The 26,831-nt window shown below is 40.9% G+C and overlaps 1 protein-coding gene across 1 annotated transcript in view; it reads left to right on the forward strand.

Moving 5' to 3' along the window:
• doc2b (double C2-like domains, beta) overlaps positions 1 to 26,831 on the forward strand; it is a 196,668-nt gene that overhangs the window by 22,060 nt on the left and 147,777 nt on the right. The window contains exon 2 of the mRNA XM_067257791.1: positions 14,408 to 14,487. Within this exon, the coding sequence (XP_067113892.1) occupies positions 14,408 to 14,487 (80 nt within the window). The remainder of the gene's footprint in view (positions 1 to 14,407; positions 14,488 to 26,831) is intronic.

Here is a 26,831-nt window from a genome sequence, read left to right on the forward strand (position 1 = left end):
ATTTGGCTCCCATGGTGCTGAACAGTTTGGCCTTTTTGGATTCAACCCCGCTAAAGCTCCTGGGTCAGGTTTAATCCCAATTTGCCGTTGCTACACTGTTCATATCCAGACATGGCCTTTCCCTCTTTGAGACTTTACAGCCTTGGCATTTCATCTTACATAACATTAAAGCCTGCTGGCATGTCCATCTGGATGACTAACAGCTCGGCACCAGTGACAACAAATGTGGTCGTCCATTACTTTCTTTCTTTCTCAGTCTCTGATGGAACACAATGGGAAACTAGAGAGGGTACATTGGGGAAATTCTGGGGAAATTGTGGGGTGTGCTTGCGTCGGTTGCAGATGGGTGCGTTTTTTAAACTTAAATTGTACAAGTCATATTTGGGTAATTCAAATAAGCATGCATACTTATTATGTATGGATGAAAAAGTTTACATTTGTTGCTGCTCACTTACATTTCTAAAATAATAAGAGTGTATAATGAAACTACTATTAGCCCTGCATGTTTTCAGATGTTTATCTGCTACAAATGATTGGGTCGTCAAAACATAAGTTGATAACCTGTCACTATAAGGTCAGTCATTAAGTGATGGGAAGTTCGGATCATTTTACTGACTCGGTGCTTTGAATCTCGTTCAGTAAAATGAACGGGGGGAAAGAAGGAAAGAACGAATCGTTCACCTCCCGACCATGTCTTCGGATCAATGTTTCGTTCTTCTGCCAATCGAGTCTTTGGATCAATGATTTGTTCATCTGCCGACCGTGTGTTTGGGTACGAGTCTTTGGATCATTTTTCACGTGACCTGGGGGGTATTCCAGGTAGCAGGTTTAGTGAAAACTTTGAGTTGTTTAACCCTGAAAAGAGGCTTACTCCGAGGTGTCCGTTCCAGAAAGAGAGGTAACGAAACCTTTTGGTAAGTTTCCATGGTAACTTACTACGTGAAACTAACCTGCTCGCTAGAAGGTTTTCCATGCCAAACTCTGCGTTTTTATCTACCCCCCCCCTCTTTCTGAGCCTGATAGCGTTGGCAGACTAGGGATATCCTTTCCTGGTTCAGCCAACCGATCTCGAACAAAATTTAATTCGCTTAGTTATACGCCGGGAGAGGATTTTAAGACTGCGATTCGATGTGCTTTAATTCCCTGATGAATACCTAGGTTAACGTTACCGTTTCCCGTCACAATCTGTAATGTATTTTAGCAACATTGTCAGCCCTTAGGCCAACATCGCTAATGTTACTCGCCGTGGACGTGCACTCAGAACTGACCAAATGCTTTTTGGCACTGAAATAAAGACAAATAATTGAAATTGTATTTGGTCTTCTTCATTGCCTACAAATAGAAATCTAACAATGAGTATGTTTATTGGCTATTGTTCCTATAATTTACATGATTCACCTGTGACCATGTACCATCCTGTAACTGGTGTTTCAGCAAATCTATTTCAACATCGTAGGGGGTCAATATTGGCCAAACAACTGAAACTAATTCCCCTATGGTTTGAAGGAAGATGGGAAACTGAACAGTGTATTAACATTAACCAAATAATGCCAATACCAATGGAATTACAGTTATTCGACTCTATGGGTTAAATCAGAGCAATAATGGTCAAAGTAAGGTAAAATAATATAATAATTTAATCATATTGCAAATGAATGAAATCAATGAAGGTTAACTCTTACCTACTCTACCATGATTATTGTAAACTAGAGATAGAAAGCAAGAGGTGAGGAAGAAGGAGTTGGACAAGCCAGAGCTAAGGAGAAGGTCTCAGGAGATCAAGAATCAACAGATGCTTCACAATTCCTTTTATACCCAAAACAACTAATAACACCACAATCTTGACCCTTACTTAACATGACTAGCAATGCCACAGTAAGTTACACAATGATGTGTGAGAGCCATCAAGTTGAAACTCCATCCAGTAACTCCAGATTTTACCATATGAGAGGTGGGGGCAGGTTGATAGCCTTACAAGATCAGCCTTTATTCTTCTGCCCTAAGTACACCATCTCTTGGTCAAAATAGAAAGTCAGCAAATTCAACAATTAATATTGATATAGATTATTGTTTCTACAATTAACATCACCTGTTACATGCATCCTCCTGTAACTGGTGTTCCAGTAAATCTTTTTCAAGATTATCCTTTATTATTCTACCCTAAGTAGGCCTACACCATCTCTTGGTCAGTTTTTGGCAATTCTTCATGAGGTGCAATTTGTACAACTCATTTACTTGTAACTGGGAATACATGGGATTGTATTACATTTCACAGTTCCACATGCAGAATTCACCTGCCATTAAATGAACATATCACTGTATACTGCATCCATGCTCTGTTCAACAGGATCAGAATGTGCAAATCGTTTTATATTCATTATTCTCATAATGTCAGTGTTACTGACAATTCCACACAAGCCTGTAAATAAAAGTACATGGGGAGAGAACTACCAGTAGCTACCATACATAATTCTCTGCATCCATTTTCTGCGGCAGCAGTCAATGTTTCTTCGTCATCTTAATCATCATCGTCATCATCCTTTGATGAAAATATTTCAATCAGGAGAGGCCTTGGATGAGTGAAAGATGTTTATTACAGACTAATAAATGTACTATGGTGTTTGGAGCTTGAACCCCACGGGGAATTATATAGATCAAAGGGCGCCTGTCCAACGCCCGAAGAAGAATCCCCCACGGAGTCCAGACACTGGTGGCGGTGGCGGCAGCCGACGACCAATCGAGCCGAAGACTGAGACGGAACCGGGCGGCGACGGGGTGGTGGAGGGTCGCGCACTTGATAGCATGGACAAACTACACAGGGATAGAATCATATTTAAAGGCACGGATCATGTGACACCATTAATTGATAGCGGGAGCGCTAATCGACCTGAACCCCAGTGACCGCCCGAACGGGGGACGGTAGGGCGTTCTTAGCGGGGGGAGTGAGTAGTGTAACGTGATGAGTTCCATCTAGAATAGCCCTATATTTAACCCTATAGCTTATTTCTAAAAACCAAGTGAAAGGAAGACTATACAGTGACAGCATACATTTCCGTAAAGTTTGCATCATGTCTCTGATTCTTATCGGACTTGTACCCCATTCTGCCACTGCAATGCCTTAGCTCACATGCTCGCAACCATATAAATCTATGCTCGCGACTGGTTGTCACAAAGTATGACGTGTACAGCTAGTTGCAAGCGTGCACGAGGTCTCGGAGCTAGGGAAAAAAAGAGCCACTGTTTAAAGCTAGACCGGAAGAGTCGGAAGTGGAAAGATGGCGCGGTCCAGTTTCGTACTCTCGCTTCCCTCACTGCGCCACTGAGCACTTTTCATAGAAATGAATGGGGACGCCATCTTGGAAGACAAAAGTTGCTTCCTCTAGTTATATTAACTCTATGACTTCACTGAGGGGATTGTTTGAATGCGCCGGAAATGTTTCTATATGTATATTTGAGTCCACACATTTAATTTTTATTTTGCCAGCCTATAAGTGAGATAGAGGAAGCTCTATCCTGTCCGATAGAACACTGCTGGTGAAACTCATCAGTGTGGACTTATTATAATTCCATCTCGTCTCAAACAAACTCTGTACCAGGGCCAGGATTTTGTATTATTGACATTTTCATGGTTACTGTCTATCCTCACAGCCAGCTTTGTAATTGCAGCAATGGAGATTTTCTGTTTGCAACTGGCCTGGGGGATTTTCTTTGTGAATTTCTTTTACACTGCAGAAATTGAGCAGATTAGCCAAGTTTTAAAATGTTTTGGCTCTCTCCTCAGTGTTTTCTATCGGGTTGAAAATATGTTTGTGGGGGTTTACGTAAGGGATAATGCCCGACGAGGTGTAGCCTACAATATTATACAATAATGGACTCCGCTGCGCGTCGAACGGTTCACGCCTCTGCATTGTCCATTATTGTATTATATTGTACACCTCATCGGGTGTGCCGTGGGTGTACCATGGTCACTTGCCACCAATTTATTTTTCCAAACATTAATTTACATTTTCATGCATTTTGCAATAGAAATGTAAAGTTTTTCAATGTCATATCAGCCAACTCTGATATGTCTAGTCCGTTCAGCTCATAGTCATAGAACCAACACTGGCTTTCCTTTGGCTGAGCCATTAGCCAGAGAGCTAACGTTATGCTAGCAAGATTCAAAGGCAATACCATTGTGTACGGTTGACAAATAGTAAATATAATTTGACTATGTTTGACAAGAGGACTATCTATCTAACCAGCGATGTCACTGTTCCAAAAGCAATATCAATATTTTTACGAACAAAGTAGGCCTAGCCTATCGGCCATAGTCTAGGCTACTACTGTCGCCGGCTGCAGCCTGTAGCGAGTTAAATAGCAAATGGATGTGAGATGATCGCGTCAATGTTGACATTCTCCAAATAGTAAATATAATTTGACACTGTCTAATAACAAGACGAGCCATGTTGTTGTCCCCAAATCAATATTAAGATTTTCCCGAACTAAATAATCGGCCCAAATTATTTTTTTTTGGGTGGGCCTAGAAAAATATGAATAGGCATCTTTACAGTTTGTTTTGCGATTTTCACAAATGTTTGCATTTTTCTGAGATATTTTCTTTGTTGGGTAGGACTTTAAAAAAATTGGGTAGACGTGTGCCTACCCAGGCCTACCCGTGTCTACGCCTCTGGTGTAGCCTAAAGGACTGTGTCGTGTTGGCTGGCGGGCACAGCCTGGCTGAAGTGACTAGCAAGATTGTGTCAGTGTCATGATGTGACACTGACACAATTTTAGCTTGTTAAAGTGTTTCAATAAATTGTAAACGGAGGCTTTGACTGCATCCCTGTTGCTATGGTTCCTTTTTAGACCCAGGCTCATACTATGCAGCCAGCCCAATAATTTAGAACTGGGAACAGACAGTTTTACTGGAACTACTTAGTAGTGATGTGTCGTTCATGAACGATTCGTTCCTTTTGAACGAATCCTTACAAGGACTCGGGAGTAACTAGTCTTCTCAAAGAGTGATTCGTTCATTTTTTCATGGCCGCGCATCGGGACTGTTGCATAGGCAGTGGCGGATTTAGCAAATTGGGAGCACAAGGCGAAGGTATGTATGGGGCCCCCCCCATCCAATCTTTAAAGGAGTGATTGATTGCAAAACCGATTTTACCTTGTCATAGTTGAAAAATGACAGTTTGGTGTGTAAAATATACATACAGTGAACCTCAAAGTCCATTGAAACCTCTATCCTATCAAAATTTCACTTCTCACTACTATTTTGAAACTGAAACTTGCAAACGCTAGCTTTTGAAACAGTGCAACTTGTGATGTCACAAATTGCAGCATCAACTTTGTCACGCCCCAAAACTTACATTTACCCGCCCTCTGGTTTTCTGGTCGAGGAACATAAACGGAGGTTGCGTAGATCTCCAACACTTTTTTAGCTAGCTGCACGCTGCTCTGTACTTCCACAGGAATTACGGAGCGCCGTAAATGCAGTGTTCCAGGCTGTACCGGGAATCCTGACACTTTTCACCATCTTCCCAAAGAACAAGACACTAGACAGGCATGGCTGATGTTTATCTATGGGAATATCCCTATTTATTAACGCTGATTTGCAAGGAATGCAAGAACAGCTAAATAGCGAAAACACCTAGACTGTAGGCATCTAAACTAGTTTAGCTTGCTAACGCAAGGGCATAGGTAGAATGTGTGATGATTTAGCCTAGTTTATTGTAATCTATTGTAAGTAAGTAAGACTTTATTTATATAGCACTTTTCATACAAGAATTGCAGCTCAAAGTGCTTTACATAAAATCAACAAAAACAATAATACAAGTGTTGATCTAAAACATATAACAAACTAGCCGCACTCTATCTGCGGTCTCTCGAATCCATCTTAGATCCAAGCTGCCACTTAAAGAGAAAGAGAAGAGAATGGGTTTTTATTCGCCATGAAAGTTTGCACAGACAAGGAATTTACTTTGGCAGGAGAGCCTACCTAGGCAGCCATTTTCGGCGCCAACTAGAAAGTTACAGCATAACATGAGGAGAGAGGAGGAGAGAAAAAGGCAACACCCACACAATGCTCCTAGAGGAGTACAGTGTGGGAACAGACAAAAACCTCAGCACATAAGCACAACAACATTTACAAAAACACGTGACTTGCAACGGGGAGTGGGGGGGGTAGACAAGCAGCATCTGGACCTGCAGCCATGGTAGGCGCTGGACACAGACCCGCCAGCCACCCTGGGGAAACAAGCAGGCGAAGGCGTTGGATGGGGGTGGGGGGGTGGTGATATCTGTAGTAGGTGAAAGTTAATGTGTGAGTAGGTCTGGGTTGGCGCCCTCGACCTAGGCCACAATCAGTCCGATTCTCCCTTTGCAGATTGTGTTGGCCAGGAGACATCCTTGGTCATGACCCGGGAAGAGACCAAACCACAGATGTCGGTGGGGGGGGGGGGGGGGGGGGGGGGGGGAGGGAGAAGCAAGATAGTCTCGCTTCAGCGCTCTCCAGGGGAGTTGTTTTCCAGCGACGACCTTGGCCAGGGCCTGTGCTGGTTACGGGGCCGAAAGTGGATAAGATTGGGGTAGTTGTTTTGACGAGTAGCCGCAACTCAATTTTCACGTCCACCCTTCAGGAAGGTCTCCATGTCCTCCATCTTCCTTTGCAGAGCCGCAAACTTATCCCTGTTGTAATCAATGCTGCGTTGTAAGTTCACAGTCTGAGCTCCAACAACTCTGCCCACCGCATCAATCATATCACTTGCAGTTTCTAATACACAAACATGACAAGGGGGTAGACAGACAAGGTTGAGGGAGAAATTTCAGCATAACATGAGTAGAGAAAGGAGAAAAAAAGGCAACCCCCAGACTATGCTCCTAGAGGAGTACAGTGTAGGAACAGGAAAAAAACACATCAGCACATAAGCACATACATTTTACAACATTACAGAAACTCATGACTTGCAACGGGGATGGAGGTAAGCCAGCGCAACAAGCAGCCATCTGGTCCTGCAGCCATGATAGGCGCTGGTCACAGACCCGCCTGTCACACTGGGGGAACGAAGCAGGTGAAGGCGTTGGATGGGGGTGGGGGGGTGCGTGCATATCTGTTATATGTGAAAGTTAGTGTATGAGTAGGCCTGGGTTGTCGCCATCGCCTAGGCCACAATCAGACAGTTCTCAGTTCGCAGATTGTATTGCCATGGAGACAGCCTTGATCAGGTCCCAGACAGAGACAGCAATCCTCAGGTGTCTGTTGGAAGGGGGTAGGGAATGCAAGAGAGTCTCTCTGGAGCGCTATTCAGGGGAGTTGTTATTCCAGCAACAGCCTTGTCCAAGGCCTGTGCTGGTTAGGGTTCCGAAAGCAGATAAGATTGAGGTTGTTTGGTCGAGTGGCCGCATTCCAATTTGCACGTCTACTCCTTTTTCCACCGGTTTCCGTCGGTCCAATCATGTCGGCCAGCCTTAGGGGGCTTTTGACAGCTGTAGCCGTTTCCTTAATTTTTCGATTTACCAGCGCAGCGCCTAATCCAATCAGCAAAAGCCTGTAATCGTGGTTCCGAATAGGTAGATGTCTTCAATGTCCTCCACGGAAAGCACCGCTAGGCACACGACGCGTCCATCGAGTAGCCAGCTGCAAACGTCCCGTCAGGACAGTCAGGTTCCCCCAAACCCAAACTTCTCGTTGAGAAGATGGTGTCAATTGCATTGAGACCAGCTGATCAAATCCATGATTTTTTGTTCGGAGAGTGGTGCGGAGAGAGTCTCTCAGTATAGGACACAAGACACAAGACTAGACAATACGATAGAAGCCAAGCAGGGAAGGTCGGGGGGGGAGAGGGAGAGAAAATGCGACCGCCTTCGCCGAGAGCCAAAGAAAGAGAGCACAATAGATTTATTTGTTCGTTTTTATTTCAAGTCTCCACATTTGTTGTTTCAGTGAGTGCTGTTGGCCATGTTGTGTCTTTGCTCAGCAGCTTCACTCGTTGTAAACCAACCAATCAGCGCGCAGCTCATCTATATATTCATGAGCATACCATACAAGGAGAAACCCTAGCGTTTTTTCCCAGGAAAATTTCACTGGATGTATCGGGGCATAGAACAGCACCCGGGCCATTTTCAGCCCAACCAATGTTACATACCCTATTCGGAGACCTTAAGGAACAGTGTGAAATACCCCCAAAAAACAGTCAATCACCCCTTTAAAAGAAAAAATTAAGACTGAAAGGTGGATAGGCAGGTAAAGCTAATCTACGGGGAACTAAAGGTTGGAGAGGAGAAGAAAAAAACCTTCCGCTTTAAACCCTGCAGTGAGTGAGTGAAGTTGCAATTGACATTGCACTTGAGATTGACATTTCAAACATTCTACAAACAAACCTATGTACAAGATACAGGATATTGTAAGTGAATTGACATAACATATGAGATTGAACATTTCAAACATTCTACAAACAAACGTATGTACATGATAGTGTGTGTGTTTTTGTGTGTGTGTGGTGTGAGAGTGTGAGAGTGAGTGAAAGAGAGATCGTTCTCCACATCACACGCTTCTGACACAGTGAGTTCTACCTGTTGACATCTTCTCACAGGTCTTCACACCAACATGATGCGCAGATGTAGGAAATGTACCTGGAAAATAATAATAATAAAACTGTCACCAACTAACAATATCAACAAAATGAGTGTGGGCCAATTTTTTGGTCCAATAAAAGGTCGAGTCAATTACCTTAGCTATCCAGGAGTTAGTGATGGGCTTCTTTCTTCTATTATGAAGTGAGAGGATAACAAAAAACAACAGCAGTCAATCATTGGGATTAAGAAATAATATTATTTGTTGTATTGTGAATTGATTACCTTCTCTCTTGTGTCTCTGTCCCTTCCTTTCTCTCTTCCTCATCCCTCTGTTTCTTTTCCTCCTCATGCCTGTTTTTACTCTTTCTCTCCCTTGTCTTTCTTTCTCTTCCTCCTCCTTTTTCTGTTCTTCTCCTGTTCTTCTTTATGACTGTGCTGAGTGTTCCATCTGCTTTTGTCTCTGTCCCTTACTCTCCTCCTCCCTCTCTTCCTCCTCATGCCTTTTTTTTGTCTTTCTCTGGCCACGTTTACACATAGCCAGGTATTTACAGAAACAAATATTTCTGCCCCTCCGTTTTCAAAAATAACGTCGTACACACAAGCATTAATACGCCCCCGAGCGCCATCATAACTATGCCAAACCTGTAGGCTGCAGTGTAATGTGAAGGATAAAGCCATGCAAACCAATCAGAATTCTTAAAATCAACAACTACGAATAACACGATCGACTTTAGTGATGGGCATTCCGGCTCTTTTTCGTGAGCCGGCTCGTATGGCTCAGCTCACCAAAAAGAGCCGGCTCTTTTGGCTCCCGAACGGCTCTTTAAAAAATACACGTTTTAACTATGAATTTGACTATGATGGGTGTGAAAACAATTTGAATTAAATTATTAAACGAAATCATACTTGACCGTAACCACATATCTTTAAAAATGCATTGATTTGTCATGGCTCTCCTCCGAGTTTTGACTACTCTCTGACTGTGTGAGTTGGCTCGGCCCTCCCTCATGCAGGATTGACAGGAACAGAATGTGAGGATGATCGTGTGCGCCTTTAAGCCTACAAGTATCTTTTTGTTGTTCTTTGAATTAGTCAATTATTTTAAATACAATTAAAATTCATTATTTCATAATCATTTAGTTTTTATAGGCTGTATTCATCTATTAAAAATAGAGTCGGCTCTTCAGATATGCGAGCCAGCTCCCGACGTTCACCTTCAAGAGCCGGCTCTTAGAGCCGGATTGTTCGCGAACGACCCATCACTAATCGACTTCCTTTACCTTTCAGGCGCGAGGTTCATTTGTTTGAATGATTCACAAATAAATGTAACGCGATACACAAATGTATTTCGTGATTCACAAATGTAACGCAATTCACAAATAAATGACCCCATTACATTACTACAAACAGGACGCTCACATGACGTGATGCATTTTTAGTCGCATACTGTGACATTTGAGAACTTAAAATTCCGTTTAACCTAGTGCACACGCAAACACAAAAACAGAGTTTTCAGACATCTCCACTTTGGCCGGAGTTTTTAGAAATGATCGTTTTCCGTGATAAAACCTCAGTTTTCGTGTAAATGAAAGGCCAAACCACATGAAAATATATGCGTTTTTCCTCCGTGTAAACGAGGCCTCTGTCTTTCTCATCATGTTCATACCAATGTTCATAGCCTTGTCCTCAGAAAACTATGGAGTCTGTATCAACAGTTTCCACTATCTCATGTTCGATGGAAATGACAGCCAGGGATGACAGTCTATCTTGTGACATAGATGAGCGCAGATATGTTTTCAGTCGTTTCAGTGTAGAGAAACTTCTCTCACCTGTAACAGGAAAAGTAATCAAGAGCCGCAGTGCTATGCTTAGATTTGGATAAAGATCTAAGAGATGTATGATGCTTTTCATTATATCCAGTGCTCGAAGTCGGCCGGTACTCCTCTACATTTTACTCTTAAGCGTACCGGCACCTTTTCTTGCGTACCGGCACTTTTTCTTGCGTGCCGGTACGCTAGATTCGAAAAAGTTATCGAGACAGTATCAGCTGATGCCTGAGTAAAACAGAAACATCGGGTAGGCTACGAATCATGAGCTTCAAACTCGTTTAAATAAACACATACATTTATGTATGGCTGCGGGAACTAGGGGTGCTGAGGGTGCTGCAGCACCCCCTGACAGCACGAGAATTTAAAATGATATGACTTTAAAATCCACCACCGCGGAATAGCCCCGCAGTAGCGGACTGGCCATCGGGAACACCGGGAGAAGAATAACGATGGAAAACTAGGATAAGAAACGTAAGGGTGGGGCTGAAAAATAAAGAGAAAAAAAGACATCACTTTCACTAGACAAGGTTTTACCAATTAAAAAACGGCTATTTTTATTTGACACAAAGCTCAAAAAACGATTTTGCGCTCAAATAAAGGCCAAAAAAGTTGGCCTTTAAGTATCGAACTCCCGAACTAGCATCACATCAAACACAGACTATGCATGCATTAGCAGGCAGCTGTGGTGGCGTATACGGGGGCCGGTTCTGGTGGGCTGGTCTGGATAAAAGTCCAGGGCCTATTTTTACTCCCAGTCCGTCCCTGCCGCCCCGCAACATTAAGCCACCCTAAAAAATATGTTCCCGAGGCTATGCATTTATGTTGTCAATAAATAACCTAACAATAAATTGTTGTTGTACCAGCAATATCTCAAAGTTTTGTTTTTCACTGTAGAAATCTCAAATTTCATAATGATTTGACAATGCAAGAGAGTACCGGCACCTTTTTTTCTCCACTTCAAGCACTGATCATATCAGTGGAGTAGAGAAATCCATACAACTTTAAAAACTGCCTTTTTGTTCTTTTCTGCTGAACGTCTGGCCAGATCATCTCCATCTCAATCTTCTCTGCAATTTCCCTGGTGTCTATTTTGGTGGCATTGAATCCGTGCTCTCTGAAATCTTGGAGGAAGTCTATAACTGCAGAGATTTCCCTCTTCGTGCTCTCAATGCTCACTTTGGGGCCCTGTAGGAGAGTTAGTTGATAACTTACAATACATTGTACCACACTACACAACTTACCATAAATGTCCATTTCTTCAGTCCCCAGCAGAGGCTTGAAGCACTGGATGCACACTCTGAATCACTCTTTTCTATGGCAAAGTCATAGCCCCCCCCCCCCGTTGAAACGAACGAATGACTCGTTCATTTAAAATGAGCCAAACTTCCCATCACTACTACTTAGTAGGTGTACATTATCACATAACGGACACCCCTGCAGCCAATCACAATGGAGTCTTCACCCAGACCATGGTTTAAAGTAACTTGCCCTTTGGACAAATTCCTTCTGTCTGTTTTCATGGGCTCTCTTTTGTATTTGAAGTTGCAGGTGAAATAATGTGACCTGCTATAAATGTGGTTTGTAGTTGTGAAGTTATCCATCCCTCCCTATTCTGACTGTGGGTCAGTGCTAGTAGTGCAAAACTGTTCTGATCTAGTTCTTGAGATTCATTTCCCAAGCAGACAAATGCCTGAAATTGTGCTGGCTTGTTTTTGTTTGACATATAGACTAACTTATTGAACCTTTCTGCTATTTTGGAAAATGACAGTGTTTTTAGTTTGAAACAGGACAAAGAGATAATAGGTTTCCTTGTGCCTTAAGGGCGTAGGTTTGCATAGGTACCATAGGGACTAGTCACGACCAAAGTTTGGGAAAGACACAATCGTCCCCACCAATATTTTGTTAATTTTCAAAAACAATATCTATTTGCAAAACTCATTCGTATTATTATCTATACTATGTTTATCGCCGAGAAAAGTGAAAAATACATTTCCAAGTTAACCAATGCACCCTCGAGCCTGCGAGACAATAGGTGCGTTCGACATGGACTGCGGCTGCATGAAACGGCCGGCAAGAGTAGCCGCTTGCAGTCGGGGAGGAGTTGAAAACGGATCTGTGAAGTCGGACATTCCAGCTTCTCGTGGTTTGCTGCGTTGACGTCAGTCATGGCCGATCAAGCGCTGTTTGCTTACTTTACTTTATTTATAATTAAACTTAGTCTTTCCGTTAATGAAGGGGCGGACTAAAACCCTTTGTTCAACACATTTTTTATTCAATTAAACTGTTTGGTCCGGATAATTACTAAACACGCGTCAAAGTTGTCGTGTGTGAGTCTGGCCAATCATGATATAGCTGTGTCGTCATTAGAACCCGTGCAGTTGCTCTTGAGAAAATGCGCTCGGCTACACAGCCGGCAGTTCTCGAATCGATCTCACGGTACTTTGATGGCTACGTCACAGTGATCTAGCCTCGGCGCTGTCTCAAGTCGGACAAAAAGTCTAACCAGTTTCAAGTCAGCCGCCTGCAGCCGGCTGCAGCGCTGCATGAAGTCAGTCCATGTCGAACGCACCTAATATGTAATTTAAGTTAATTGGCTGAAGTGGCAGAGTCAGAAACACTTTGTGAATCGTGACTTGCAGAAAGAGAGCTGGCAGTACGCCAGGAAATCATAAAGCCTCATATTAGTATTTTGTTTGGTCTCAGCATTGATATTTTTGCCCCTTTTGTGCTTTATAGATAGTTGCCCCTTTTGTGCTTTATAGATACTGGTACTAGGCTAGTTTAGCCTAGTACCAGCAGGCTAGCAACTCAAAAGTGATATTAACTGATAATAAGTAGGCCTATATGATCCCTTGGATAGTAATATGCCTATCCCTGTAATCTCGACCAATGTCAGCAGTCAAATAAGCATGGTTAGTGTCTGTATTAAATTGATGAATTACTGTGCAGGAAAAACAGCACCCTGAAGATACAGATGTAGAGCAGGTTGATGATGAATCAGCATCAGGGGTTCAGGTGAGAAGTTGAATTGTCCATTTTGGTAAAGATTGTATTAAATTGCAGTTTTTTAAGGGATGTTTAGACAATGTTACCCATGAATGTTATCATTCACACTTATACTTGTAGATAGTAAAAAGGTGCTATTAATTGGTATGCCCAAATGTATGCATCATATATGATTTAATTGCTCAGAAGTCCAGTACAGATGATGTAGGCCTAGTACAGCTCCATAAAACCTGAACCAATTACCTACATGTATAAAAAAAAAAAAAAAACGGAATAAACAAGTGTCCCTACCAAAGCTGAGACCAAACCTACGCCTTTGTTGTCAGTAGTTGAACAATATGTTTGTGCTAAGAAATGAGCCATTTCCCAACCTCAGTATCCTAAATTGCTTCCCTAGTTTTATTTTTCAGTTTACATTTTTATGTTTGACCATCAAAATAACGGTACAACACAATTTAGAAATGTATTTGTTTCAAGGTACAACATGTTACAAGGCAACCAAAGAGCAAGAAAATTGATGCTGATAGGATTGGGGTTAGGGTCTGTGAGGAGATACATTTGTGAGGCAATTTATCTAGGGGGGAAAAACATAAGCATTGATCTCTGATTGCCTGGTCCCCCCAGCATCTCAATTGTATTAGAGATTTAAGTCACTCTTAGACTTCTAATACAAAGTCCTATAGAAGGCAACTTCTATTGGAAGTCTTCCCAGGGAGAACTCCACCTATGATCTCTCTCTGCCGAGAGAAAATCATATTAAAAAAGACAGCAACGGGATGATAGGCTAACGATGGTGTGTTGCTTTGCTATTGGATAGATGTGACCAGCTAATCTGAACATCTGATATCACGATTGACAGAAAGTAAATTATGAGTGAGCATGCGTGAGAGGATTGAAGGAAGGATAGTATGGGAAATATACAGGCCTTAGCAGGCACAAGTATGGTCTTCCTGACTGAACTTTTGCCAGAGCTTCCTTTCTAGTACTCACATCTTGTTATTCTTGTCTCACAGCCACACTGGGAACCCTGGACTTCAGCCTGCTGTACGATCAAGAGAACAACGCCCTACACTGCACCATCAACAAAGCAAAGGTAAGGCAGAGCTTTCAGAGTTGGACTAATGCACTGGTGTTAGTTGACCAGGGAGTGGTGTAAGGAATGAAACAACCCGCATATGCACAGGTCAGTGTAGGAGGGAAAAAGTGTGGGAAGAGTGCAACAAAAGGTACCCCAACAACAAGAGAAAGTAAATAAAAAATGGGAATGTTGGAATGGGGGAAACAAATAGCAAGGCCAATTGACAGGGAAGACAACTGGGTACAAACACGATGGGGTTGACAATTTACGGGGAACTGGAGAAGGTAACGTGTGTGGTGCCAAATCAATTAAATACTTGAAGATTCAGGGTGATTCCAGGGGTGGAAGTAACAAATTACAATTACTCACGCTACTGTAATTACATTTACATTTATGCATTTAGCAGACGCTTTTATCCATAGCGACTTCCAAGAGAGAGCTTTATAAAAGAGCAGAGGTCACTGATCATAACAACGAGATAGCCCCAAACATTGCGAGCACCCAAAACCTGAAGCATACATTGTGGAAAACCAAATAAGTACCAAAGGGAAGAACCATAAGAGCATGCAGTTAAACAAGTTACAATTGAACGACATGAAACTCAAAAAGTGAAAGAGTGTACCTGTAGAAAAAACAATCAACAGTAAAATATTTCACAGCGAGTACAAGAATTTGAAACCGTTACAACTAACCAACAAGAGCAACAAGTCTCTCAATCCGAGTCATTGTGATCCTGGAGGAAACTAATATCAGGTCCAGCCAAGCATTCCTAAGTGCCGTTGTACTCCCGGAAAAAGTGCGTCTTGAGCCTTTTCTTGAATTGTAATTAAGTAGTTTTTTTCAGGGTATTTGGGTACTTAATTTTTAAGTCTATAATTGTATTTGTACTTTAGTACAAATTAAGCTAAGTAATCTACTTTACTACTTTTAAAATCACAATTCGTTACTGAGTAGCCTAGCCTACAATTTGAATTGATGTTCAAACATTTGACCGGCATTTCAGTCGGCAATAAAGATTTTGGATCGTAAATGAACCGATAAAAACCCTGATATTTGGACCGAAGAAAGTCCCTGCTGCAGCAGGTTTCAGAGAGAGTTTATCGTATTAATTGCACAGTTAATTTATGGACAGAACTGAAGGTTTGGAGAAGCAAACCAACCACTTAATGGAAATGAATGACAGCCACCATTAACTCATTGAAAATGACAATAGCTTAAATAGCTGAGCAAAAGCGCAAACACAGGCAGGGATACAGTAGCAACGCTAGTGCTAAATAACTAGCTGGTTGGCTCCATGACGCCGGTTAAGTAGAGCTTGTGAGACAGCTCACCAAAAGAACAAAGGGGAACCCACTTGTCTAGCAGATTAAGACATGTTCGTAGGTACCTAGTGAAAAGTAGCCTCAACATTCCTAGACTTTTGGCTACGGTACTAATGCTGAGGGCTCGCTGGTATCGCTGTCTGTCTTACTAGAACGTTGTATCGATGCGTCGTTGCTAACGTGTGCTGACGTTAAGCTAGCACTGAGTTCCCTTGTGTGATACAAGGCACTTTTTGCCACAAAAACTTAATTCAATCCTAAACCCCGCAACGGAACGTAAATAAAAATACAAGCAAATCAATCGGGACCAAGACTAACATTTTGACACCTACGTTGTCTATGTAGTCCAACTATTGAGGGATCATTAGGGGTGGGACAATTATAAAGAACTAGAGAGGGTACAATTTCTGGGGAAATTGTAGGGTGTGCTTGCTTGCGTCGGTTGCACAGGGGTCTGTTTTTGAATGACATTTTTACAACTGATATTTCTGTATATTTTATATAAAAATGCATACTTATTATTTATAAAGATTACATAGATTTTAAAGCATTTTTTTTTTGCTGCTCATTTACAACTGAAAATACGAGTGAAGTGTAGAATGAAATAGATGTCTTCTCATTTCCCCTGCAAGAGGCAGCCTCATCGTTGAATCAAAACGAATAAATTTGGCAGACCGGTGTAAAAATTGACCTAATCTCTATGACTTAAACGTCATTTTAAGTTTTTCCCTTCTCATGATATTTTCAGGCATTTAGCCTACTCATTGCATTCATTCATTAATAAAGAACCCCCTTTGAAGATTATTCTACGACGTTACCCGGTAGTAGAAGATGGAATCGCGATTCAAACAGTACCATCTGCTAACTGAAAATATGCCCCCCAAAACGTAAATAAGATTGACATTTATTTAGTGGAAAATCGCTCATTCATAAAAAGCTCACTGGTAGCGATCATTGTCAGTAACAACGCAAAATGCGATATAGCCCTGTGTGGAGAAGCTGCCCCGGTAAATTGTACTACTACGGTACAGTACTAGACTACTGCTGTGTTCGTCTTGGTAGCGATTGCGTTGGTTGAATTGGATTTAACGTTCCGTTGTACGGTTTAAGCTGAAATTAATTATTTTCATGAACAGATTGACAACGTTTAGGCTGTGGCAATGAAGTTCAGGTTAGTAGTTAGATAGACTTTTGATTTAAGTAAGGGGAGTGCCGAACATGTTCTGTCGCCGTTTGACTTCCTAAACAGCTGTTTAGTGTAGATGTTTTTGTACAGTAGTGTGTCTCGCGTAAGCTACAGCGTTGCAGTGAGCTACACTGGTTTGAAACCACAGGTAATGGTAATTTCACCAACAAATCGTTTTCTAATGTCAGAATAAATCCTACAACGAAAATGTATATGTGAGGAATGTTTATTTTAACGATTGAAAACAGATAACGCTACATCATAGACCACTGTAGTATGTGTTGCCCGGGCAACACAGGCTAATGTCATGATGCTAATACTTCAGTGAAATAGTAGACTACTGTTTCCGAAAGTAGATGTACTTCCTTAATAATATCAGCTTATATTGTACATTACACATCACAAAGTAAAATGAGTAAATAGTTATCACCCTGGCCTCTTTTCTTGTGGCGTTTCTGCAGCTGCCTTGCAGTAAAGCTATAGTTAGCCTAGCTATCCCCCAAGTTAACAGTAAGTACAGGGACATTCCCCCTCGAGGCAAGTAGGGTGAAGTGCCTTGCCCAAGGACACAACGTCATTTGACACGGCCGGGAATCGAACCAGCGACCTTCTGATTACTAGCCCGATTCTCTAACCGCTCAGCCACCTGACTCCCCTGACTAAACGAATGTTCTGGCAAAGGTAGTCACGCGTGTTTTCGTGACGTTAGTGACGCAGTGACGTTAGTAACGTCAGTGACTGTGGCTAGCAAATTAGCCACCGTTAGCTTCACTTTTCGCCACAAAAACTTAACTTAAGCCTAAACCATGCAATGGAACGTAAATTCCAATAGAAGCAACTCAATCGCTACCAAGACGAAACTTTTGACGTCTATGTAGGCCAACTATTGACTGAGTTTTAGGGGGGCAAAAAAAATAAAAATAATAATAATAATATATATGTGAGAGAACAAAGGTTGTGCTCTCGCCGAAGGCTTGAGCACACCCAATAAATATATATGAGAGAGAACAATGGTTGTGCTTGCCGAAGGCTTGAGAACACCCAATAAAATATTTGTGCAAGGAAACCCTTGCGACATCTGCTGATTGAAAAGTGAATTGCAGCCTTGTAAGGCAGGGAAACGATTGCTGAATCGCAGAAACAGGAGGAAAGGAGCTTTAAAAGTTTTTCCCAGTGTGATTTTGAAGAAAAAAATAGTCAAGATAGCAGGATTGCTATCTTGACTTATCGCTTGTTGCTTAATGATTAACACAAAAACTGTTTGAAGTCTAGAATCTTTTTTCTCTGCTAGAGCATTCCAGGTTTACTAACATTCAGTTATGCGTATCATTAACTATTTTTAGATTTCGATGTGTGACAGATTTTGATGAGTTTTGAAAGCAATCTGCACTTTCACAATCTGTAAAAAAAACAAGAAATGACCTATGCCGACAAGAGCCCTTTTCACTGGACCGTGTCACAAATGAATGGGCTGAACCGTATGGTGTTATATTTGTGCCACATTCCTGAGGAGCAAAGGAAGATATTTTGCAAGCAAACTTCTATTCTGTGCTCATCAAATGTATTTAATGTGCGCACACAGACCGTTGCACACTCACTCACAGTGTCTCTTTCCCTCACACCCCTTCAAACTCAGGTCTCAACATTAAAAAAAAATTGTAATTTGGTTTAAATCTTACTGGCCCCAAGACAATTTTTTCTGGCCCCCCCTCCAAAAGTTGTAATTTATCATAGTTTCAACAAAACCAAAGACATAAGTTATGTTATTCTGTTAACCAAAAGTTGTAATTGGGTGTGCTTTGCCTTCGGCAAGGGCACAACCTTTGTTCTCTCACATATATATATTTATTATTTATTGTGAGAATGCTAATAATCACACTATTGTTTTCCTGTTTCTCTTTATTGGGTGTGCTCAAGCCTTCGGCGAGAGCACAACCTTTGTTCTCTCACATATATATTTATTATTATTTATTTTTGCCCCCCTAAATCTTTGTCAATATTTGGCCTACATAGACAACCTAGGTGTCAAAAGTTTCGTCTTGGTAGCGATTGAGTTGCTTGTATTTTTATTTACGTTCCGTTGCATGGTTTAGGCTCAAGTTAAGTTTTTGTGGCGAAAAGTAAAGCTAACGGTGGCTTATTTGCTAGCCACAGTCACTGACGTTACTAACGTCACTACGTCACTAACGTCACGAAAACACGCGTGACTACCTGTAGCAGAACATTCGTTTCGCATCTGTTAACTTGGGGGATAGCTAGCTTTACTGCAAGGCAGCTGCAGAAACGCCACAAGCAAAGAGGCCAGGGTGATAACTATTTACTCATTTTACTTTGTGATGTGAAACACAATTGTGAAATGTAATGTACAATATTAGCTGATATTATTAAGGAAGTAGGCCCACATCTACTTTCCGAAACGGTAGTCTACTATTTCACTGAAGCATTAACATCACATTAGCCTCTGTTGCCTGGGCAACACATACTACAGTGGTCTATGATGCATCTGTTTTCAATCGTTAAAATAAACATTCCTCACAAATACATTTTCGTTGTAGGATTTATTATGACATTACATTACAAGTAAACGATTTGTTGGTGAAATTATCATTACCTGTGGTTTCAAACCAGTGTTGCTCACTGCAACGCTGTAGCTTACGCGAGACACACTACAAAAACATCTACAGTACACAGCTGTTTAGGAAGTCAAACGGCGACAGGACATGTTCGGCACTCCCCTTACTTAAATCAAAAGTCTTTCAATAGGTGAAGCTATCTGACTACTAACCTGAACTTCATTGCCACAGCCTAAACTTTGTCAATCTGTTCATGAAAATAATTAATTTCAGCCTAAACCGTACAACGGAACATTCAATCGAATTCAACCAACGCAATCGCTACCAAGACGAACACAGCAGTAGTCTAGTACTGTACTGTAGTAGAATTTACCGGGGCAGCTTCTCCACACAGGGCTATATCGCATTTTGCGTTGTTACTGACAATGATCGCTACCAGTGAGCTTTTTATGAATGAGCGATTTTCCACTAAATAAATGTCAAGCTTATTTACGTTTTTGGGGGCATTTTTTCAGTTAGCAGATGGTAGGCTACTGTTTGAATCGCGATTCCATCTTCTACTGCCGGTAACATCGTAGAATAATCTTCAAAGGGGGTTCTTTATTAATGAATGAATGCGGTAGGCTAAATGCCTGAAAATATCACGAGAAGGGAAAACTTAAAAGGACGTTTAAGTCATAGAGATTAGGTAAATTTTTACACCGGTCGGCCAAATTTGTTTGTTTTGATTAAGCTATGAGGCTGCCTCTTGCAGGGGAAATGAGAAGACATCATATTTCATTCTACACTTCACTCGTATTTTGAGTTGTAAATGAGCAGCAAAAAAAAGATGCTTTTAAATCTATGTAATATTTATAAATAATAAGTAGGCCCTATGCATTTTTATATAAAATATACAGAAATATCAGTTGTAAAAATGTCATTAAAAAACGGACCCCTGTGCAACCGACGCAAGCAAGCACACCCTACAATTTCCCCAGAAATTGTACCCTCTCTAGTTTATCATTGTTACAACAAAACCAAAGACTTATAAATTATGTTATTCTGTAACATGTTTAACCATTTATTAAACACATCCTGGATATAAAAAGAACAAAAATGAAAATCAAATTTCTAGTAATAAAAAATAAAAAGGTAATAGTCAGCAAAACATTCCCATTCCTGATTCCCTAACCGCTGAGCGGTTAGGGGAGCCACCTCCCTGAAATGGGTCTCTGCAGGTTGGGATGTCTGGCTTTAGACGGGAACATACGACAGACAACACAGTGCATCTTAGTTACATTACCGTTTGAGCTTGTAGCCCTCCTTTGCTGCCATCTTCACTTCAGTGTCTTGCACCAAAAAATTATTGAGATTAGAGAATTACAATTTGACAACCACTCGTCACTCACTACTAGTTTAACTGTCCCCAGGCCATCGTTATTATCGAGCCCTGAATCCGTTTCTCAATTTTACCTGCTCCGTGCACGCAAACCTCAATCTCAAAACACAATCTCAAAACACGAAATCTCAAAATTTAAAAATGACATTCTTTGACTAGCTCACAAATACAACGCCATAGGACCGTACCACAACAAAGAACTAGAGGAGTAACCCTGCAGGGGAAGAAACACACATGCCGTCACACCTGGGAGATATACAAGCGGGGAAACAGAACAAAGAGAACAAGCAACGCAGACTCAAAAGACAGGGAGACTAACAATGGAGAATAAGAGCTCTTTGGATCTTAGAGTGCTTTGATGTCAAGTACAAACAACATTCCAAATCAGTCTTTGATAAATAAGTCACTGCTTCCTGTACTAGGAACCAACTGATTCCTAGAAAGCCTTGATTAGAATCTCGCTTGAATGTAGTGACGGTCTTCACCAAAAGTATCCAATAAAATTCTGTCAAAGAATGAAACTGTAACTCAATCTCACAGAAACCAGTGTGTTTTGATGCCATCTTTGCATCACAGTTGCTACCCAATTCTACTTTCATCAAGGGTCCATCAAGATAGCCACTCTTTCACTACTGACTCTGCCTCAATTTGTTTGACTAGCACTGCTTACGCTCTGCCCCCATTCCTCTCTCCCACTCCCTTTATTTATCTAACACACAGTGCTTCATGTACTAGTCTGTGTGACAGCCAATAAAACAACCTTACCGCCTCAAATAGCTTTTGCACAGTAAGTCAAGAGGCCACTGGTTTTGTCAACATCTCAGAGAGTCATTAGTTGCTTGTGTTAGCTATGGTGTTTCCTGGCAGTGGTGTGTGTGAAGGGTATTACCCCTGACAACAAGCTGCTGGTATCATCTGCTGCTGTCCACTCAGCTATAGATCCAGCTTTTGATCTGGTGTCCCTACACCTTGTTTGCACGCAACATGCATGCACATTCATTTATACACACTCTATATGCACATATCACTCAATAATTAAAACAAAGACATGTTACAGATCTATTTTGTAATGAATATTCCATGCTAAGATGCTGTTCATAAGCACACATTTTGTGAATATGGCAAGAAATCATAAATAGCAGAAACCCGCTAAGCTTCAGTAAGCAGGAAATGCATGTAGACATTTGTACGTCTCCTTCAGTACATTTTCCAGACAGATTTCTTGTGACATTGATCACTTGCGTGATTTCAGATGGATTTTCCCTGACCCGTATCATGGCACCATAATATGAACTGATAGCCACCCTCAACATAGAAGCCCAGGTGCACGGAATACAAAAATGGCTATCATTATTTAGAGGGTACCTGAGCACTTGTTTTACACTCAGCATAAGCTGCCTGCTATTAAAATGCAAAAGGTGGCAAGAATGGTCAAATAATTTATATTTTTGTATTCTTTTTGAACTCAAGGTTGAAGAGACATATTTCATGGAGCTTATTTCCTACCTTACCTTGTCTTATTCAAGAAAAGTAGGGTCAATTTACCCAGCCAACCCAAGAAGATTGTTGATGGTCTCACGTGGCAGATTGGTGCTCGGTAGGTCCAAACCAGAATCATCATGACAAAGAATAAATAAGTAATACAGCGGTTAACACTCTAAATCAGCGATTCCCAACCTGGGGGTCGCCAAGCTCACTCTAGTTTGAGGGTTTAAAGAGGAAGAAATAATAAATAAATAAAAACTGTTCAATATCACCACAAATAAAATTATTGCAAGTATAATAATAGTGCGTAAGCTATATGAAAAGACAAAGGTTTTTATTAACATCGAGATTTTTTGTTATAGCTGTGTATCAAGAGTGGAAATCAGACTAAATTGCTTGTGTGAAAATGGTAGAAATAATGTGTGGTGCACAGGTGGCATCCAAACTTAAAATAAATAAGAACAAGGGTCCGTATCAGTATGTTTGAACAATTAATGTCACTTTTTAGTGTGCTTAGCTCAGCAAGGCATCAATGTTCTCATACATATATGTAGGGATGCACTGAATCCAGATTTTTGGGGTTCGGCCAAATACCGAATCCACTGGTTAAGATTCTGCAGATTCCGAAACCGAATACCGAATACTTTTAAATTTTATTTTAACTGTAAAAAAGGAAGAATAGGCAACATTATGCCAGGACGACAAATTGAAACAAATATTTTGAAATTACCATAAGCCTATGTCAAGATCCAATCAATATCCAAAATATTAGCCTTATAGATTTATAATCCCATAAAGTATGCTACCCCCAAGTACAAACCAAAACCTTTCAATTAGGGTCGGACTGGCAGTCGGGAGAGTCGGGAGATTTCCCAAACGGCCGGTCAAACGGCCGCAGCATAATGCAAAACAATTTTATATGTAACTAGAGAGGGTACAATTTCTGGGGAAATTGTAGGGTGTGCTTGCTTGCGTCGGTTGCACAGGGGTCCGTTTTTTAATGACATTTTTACAACTGATATTTCTGTATATTTAATATAAAAATGCATACTTATTATTTATAAAGATTACATAGATTTAAAAGCATTTTTTTTTGCTGCTCATTTACAACTCAAAATACGAGTGAAGTGTTGAATGAAATAGATTTCTTCTCATTTCCCCTGCAAGAGGCAGCCTCATAGTTGAATCAAAACGAATAAATGTGGTAGACTGGTGTAAAAATTTACCTAATCTCTATGACTTAAACGTCCTTTTAAGTTTTTCCCTTCTCGTGATATTTTCAGGCATTTAGCCTACTCATTGCATTCATTCATTAATATAGAACCCCCTTTGAAGATTATTCTACGACGTTACCGGCAGTAGAAGATGGAATCGGGATTCAAACAGTACCATCTGCTAACTGAAAATATGCCCCCCAAAACGTAAATAAGCTTGACATTTATTTAGTGGAAAATCGCTCATTCATAAAAAGCTCACTGGTAGCGATCATTGTCAGTAACAACGTAAAATGCGATATAGCCCTGTGTGGAGAAGCTGCCCCGGTAAATTGTACTACTACAGTACAGTAGACTATTGCTGTGTTCGTCTTGGTAGCGATTGCATTGGTTGAATTGGATTTAACGTTCCGTTGTACGGTTTAGGCTGAAATTTATTATTTTCATGAACAGATTGACAAAGTTTAGGCTGTGGCAATGAATTTCAGGTTAGTAGTTAGATAGACTTTTGATTTAAGTAAGGGGAGTGCCGAACATGTTCTGTCGCCGTTTGACTTCCTAAACAGCTGTGTAGATGTTTTTGTAGTGTATCGCGTAGGCTACAGTGTTGCAGTGAGCAACACTGGTTTGAAACCACAGGTAATGATAATTTCACCAACAAATCGTTTACTTGTAATGTCATAATAAATCCTACAACGAAAATCTATTTGTGAGGAATGTTTATTTTAACGATTGAAAACAGATGCATCATAGACCACTGTGGTATGTGTTGCCCGGGCAACAGACATCAATGTCATGATGCTAATACTTCAGTGAAATAGTAGACTACTGTTTCCCGAAAGTGGATGTACTTCCTTAATAATATCATCTTATATTGTACATTACACATCACAATTGGGAGTCAGGTGGCTGAGCGGTTAGGGAAGCGGGCTAGTAATCAGAAGGTTGCCAGTTCGATTCCCGGCCGTGTCAAATGATGTTGTGTCCTTGGGCAAGGCACTTCACCCTACTTGTCTCGGGGGGAATGTCCCTGTACTTACTGTAAGTCGCTCTGGATAAGAGCGTCTGCTAAATGACTAAATGTAAATGTAAATTGTGTGTCATATCACAAAGTAAAATGAGTAAATAGTTATCACCCTGGCCTCTTTGTTTGTGGCGTTTCTGCATCTGCCTTGCAGTAAAGCAGTTAGCCTAGCTATCTCCCAGAAGTTAACGAGCTGCTAAACTAATGTTCTGCTAGTCACGCGAGTTTTCATGACGTTAGTGACGTCATTGACTGTGGCTAGCAAGTTAGCCACCGTTAGCTTCACTTTTTGCCACAAAAACTTAATTTATACTTAAACCGGGAAATGTAACGTAAATAAAAATACAAGCAACTCAATCGCTACCCAGACGAAACTTTTGACATCGACGTTGTCTATGTAGTCCAAATATTGACGAAGGCTTAGGGGTGGGAACATAAATAAATAATAATAAATATATATGTGAGAGAACAAAGGTTGTGCCCTTGCCGAAGGCAAAGCACACCCAATAATAATACACGGGTCTTGGGCCGGTCTGCGTTTCAAAGTCCCGGGCCGTTTTTCAGTCCCAGTCCAGACCTGCTTTCAATAAAAGTGCAACAATGCCAAGAAAAGTGTTTTTTTGTTTTTTATATATATATTTGGTGACTTTTACATTTAGTCATTTTTTTTACATTTAGTCATCGACTTAACCAATATCCAAAATATAAGCCTTTTAGATTTATAATCCAATAAAGTAGGCTATGGAGGATTATAGGGGCCAAAACTAAATACATAAATAATTGAATGGTTAAATATTTGAATAAATAAATAATTATATAATACAAAGTTTAAATAAATGACTAATTATATATAATTAAATGCCTAATTGACATACATTTATAAATTACAAATTAAATGAGACACTAAATATATAAATGTTACATGTATTTGTGTGTATATATATAGATTTACATTTATGTGTTCACATTTATTTATTTATACTTTCATTTATCCACGGTGTAACTTGTTGCAGCAAAATAAATCTGTCGTCACCCGTCAAAAGTCAGGGGGCGGGTTAAAGCCTCTGATTGGTGAATGAACTGTATTAAACACCAGGCAGGCTCAACCAGTTGATCAAGCTCTCTTCGATCCAGAGGGATCCTCTATCGTCCCACTCTGCAGCCTCAATAGGGTTGTGTGATACTGCAAAATGTGGTATCGATCCGATACCAAGTAAATACAGGGCCAGTATTGCAAATACTAATACCGATACTTTTTACTTAGAAAAGCAGTTTATCTACTTTTGTGTCGGGGAAAGCAAAGCTCATAATTTATGAAGTGAATGCATCATCAATATGAAAATTTTAATGTAAATTGAAAATTTGAATTTTCATGATCATTGAATGATTTTGTGATTTTTCCTTTAATTAATTGTTCATGATTATGATCATAATAAAACACAGGACAGAGTTTTGTCAAAAATACTGTTAGTATAACGGCTGCTGAGTCGTGTTACTGCACGTGCACTCCGGCAACAACTCACAGCATAGCAGGGGAGGGGCAAAGTGAGCTTGAGCGAAGTTAGAGGAGCGGTGTTTGCACAACCACCATGATGTAAAGGGAGTTGTGCACTGAATGTAGAGAAGAGAAATTGAAACTAAAAAATCGATTTCATTACGCCAGTATCAATTAGGGATGTAACGATATTGACGATATCGCGCTATCGCGGTGGTAAACGTGTCTCGATATCGTCGTGGTTGGGTTCCAATATTAAAAGGACAGGTGTCCGTCAAAAAGCAAGAGGAATAAACACAGTCCCGCGGAACAAATCATTGTTAACTACATAGACCATGATCCTTTGCGCTGCGTCGTCACAACAACCATTGTTAAGCCAATAGGATTGCACGCTGCACGCTGTCCACACAAGCTCACAGCAAGCCCGCATGGCCGACAGCGATACTTGTAAGGATGAAAACAACAACCCCGAAGTTGAGATTGTGCCAGCCCCTGCAGCTTTTAAATCAGATGTCCGGAAACATTTTGGTTTTGCCGTGTCAAAAAACGCAAAAGGAGAGAAGGTGGTGGACAGACAATGGACTATGTGCAAGCACTGCCACAGTAAACTGCGATACAACACGGGAAACACAAGCAACATGCGAAGTCATCTGACAACCCATCATCCCGAAAAGTTTGC

The sequence above is a fragment of the Osmerus mordax genome, chromosome 19 (genome assembly GCF_038355195.1).
Source record: "Osmerus mordax isolate fOsmMor3 chromosome 19, fOsmMor3.pri, whole genome shotgun sequence".
Lineage (NCBI taxonomy): Eukaryota > Metazoa > Chordata > Actinopteri > Osmeriformes > Osmeridae > Osmerus > Osmerus mordax.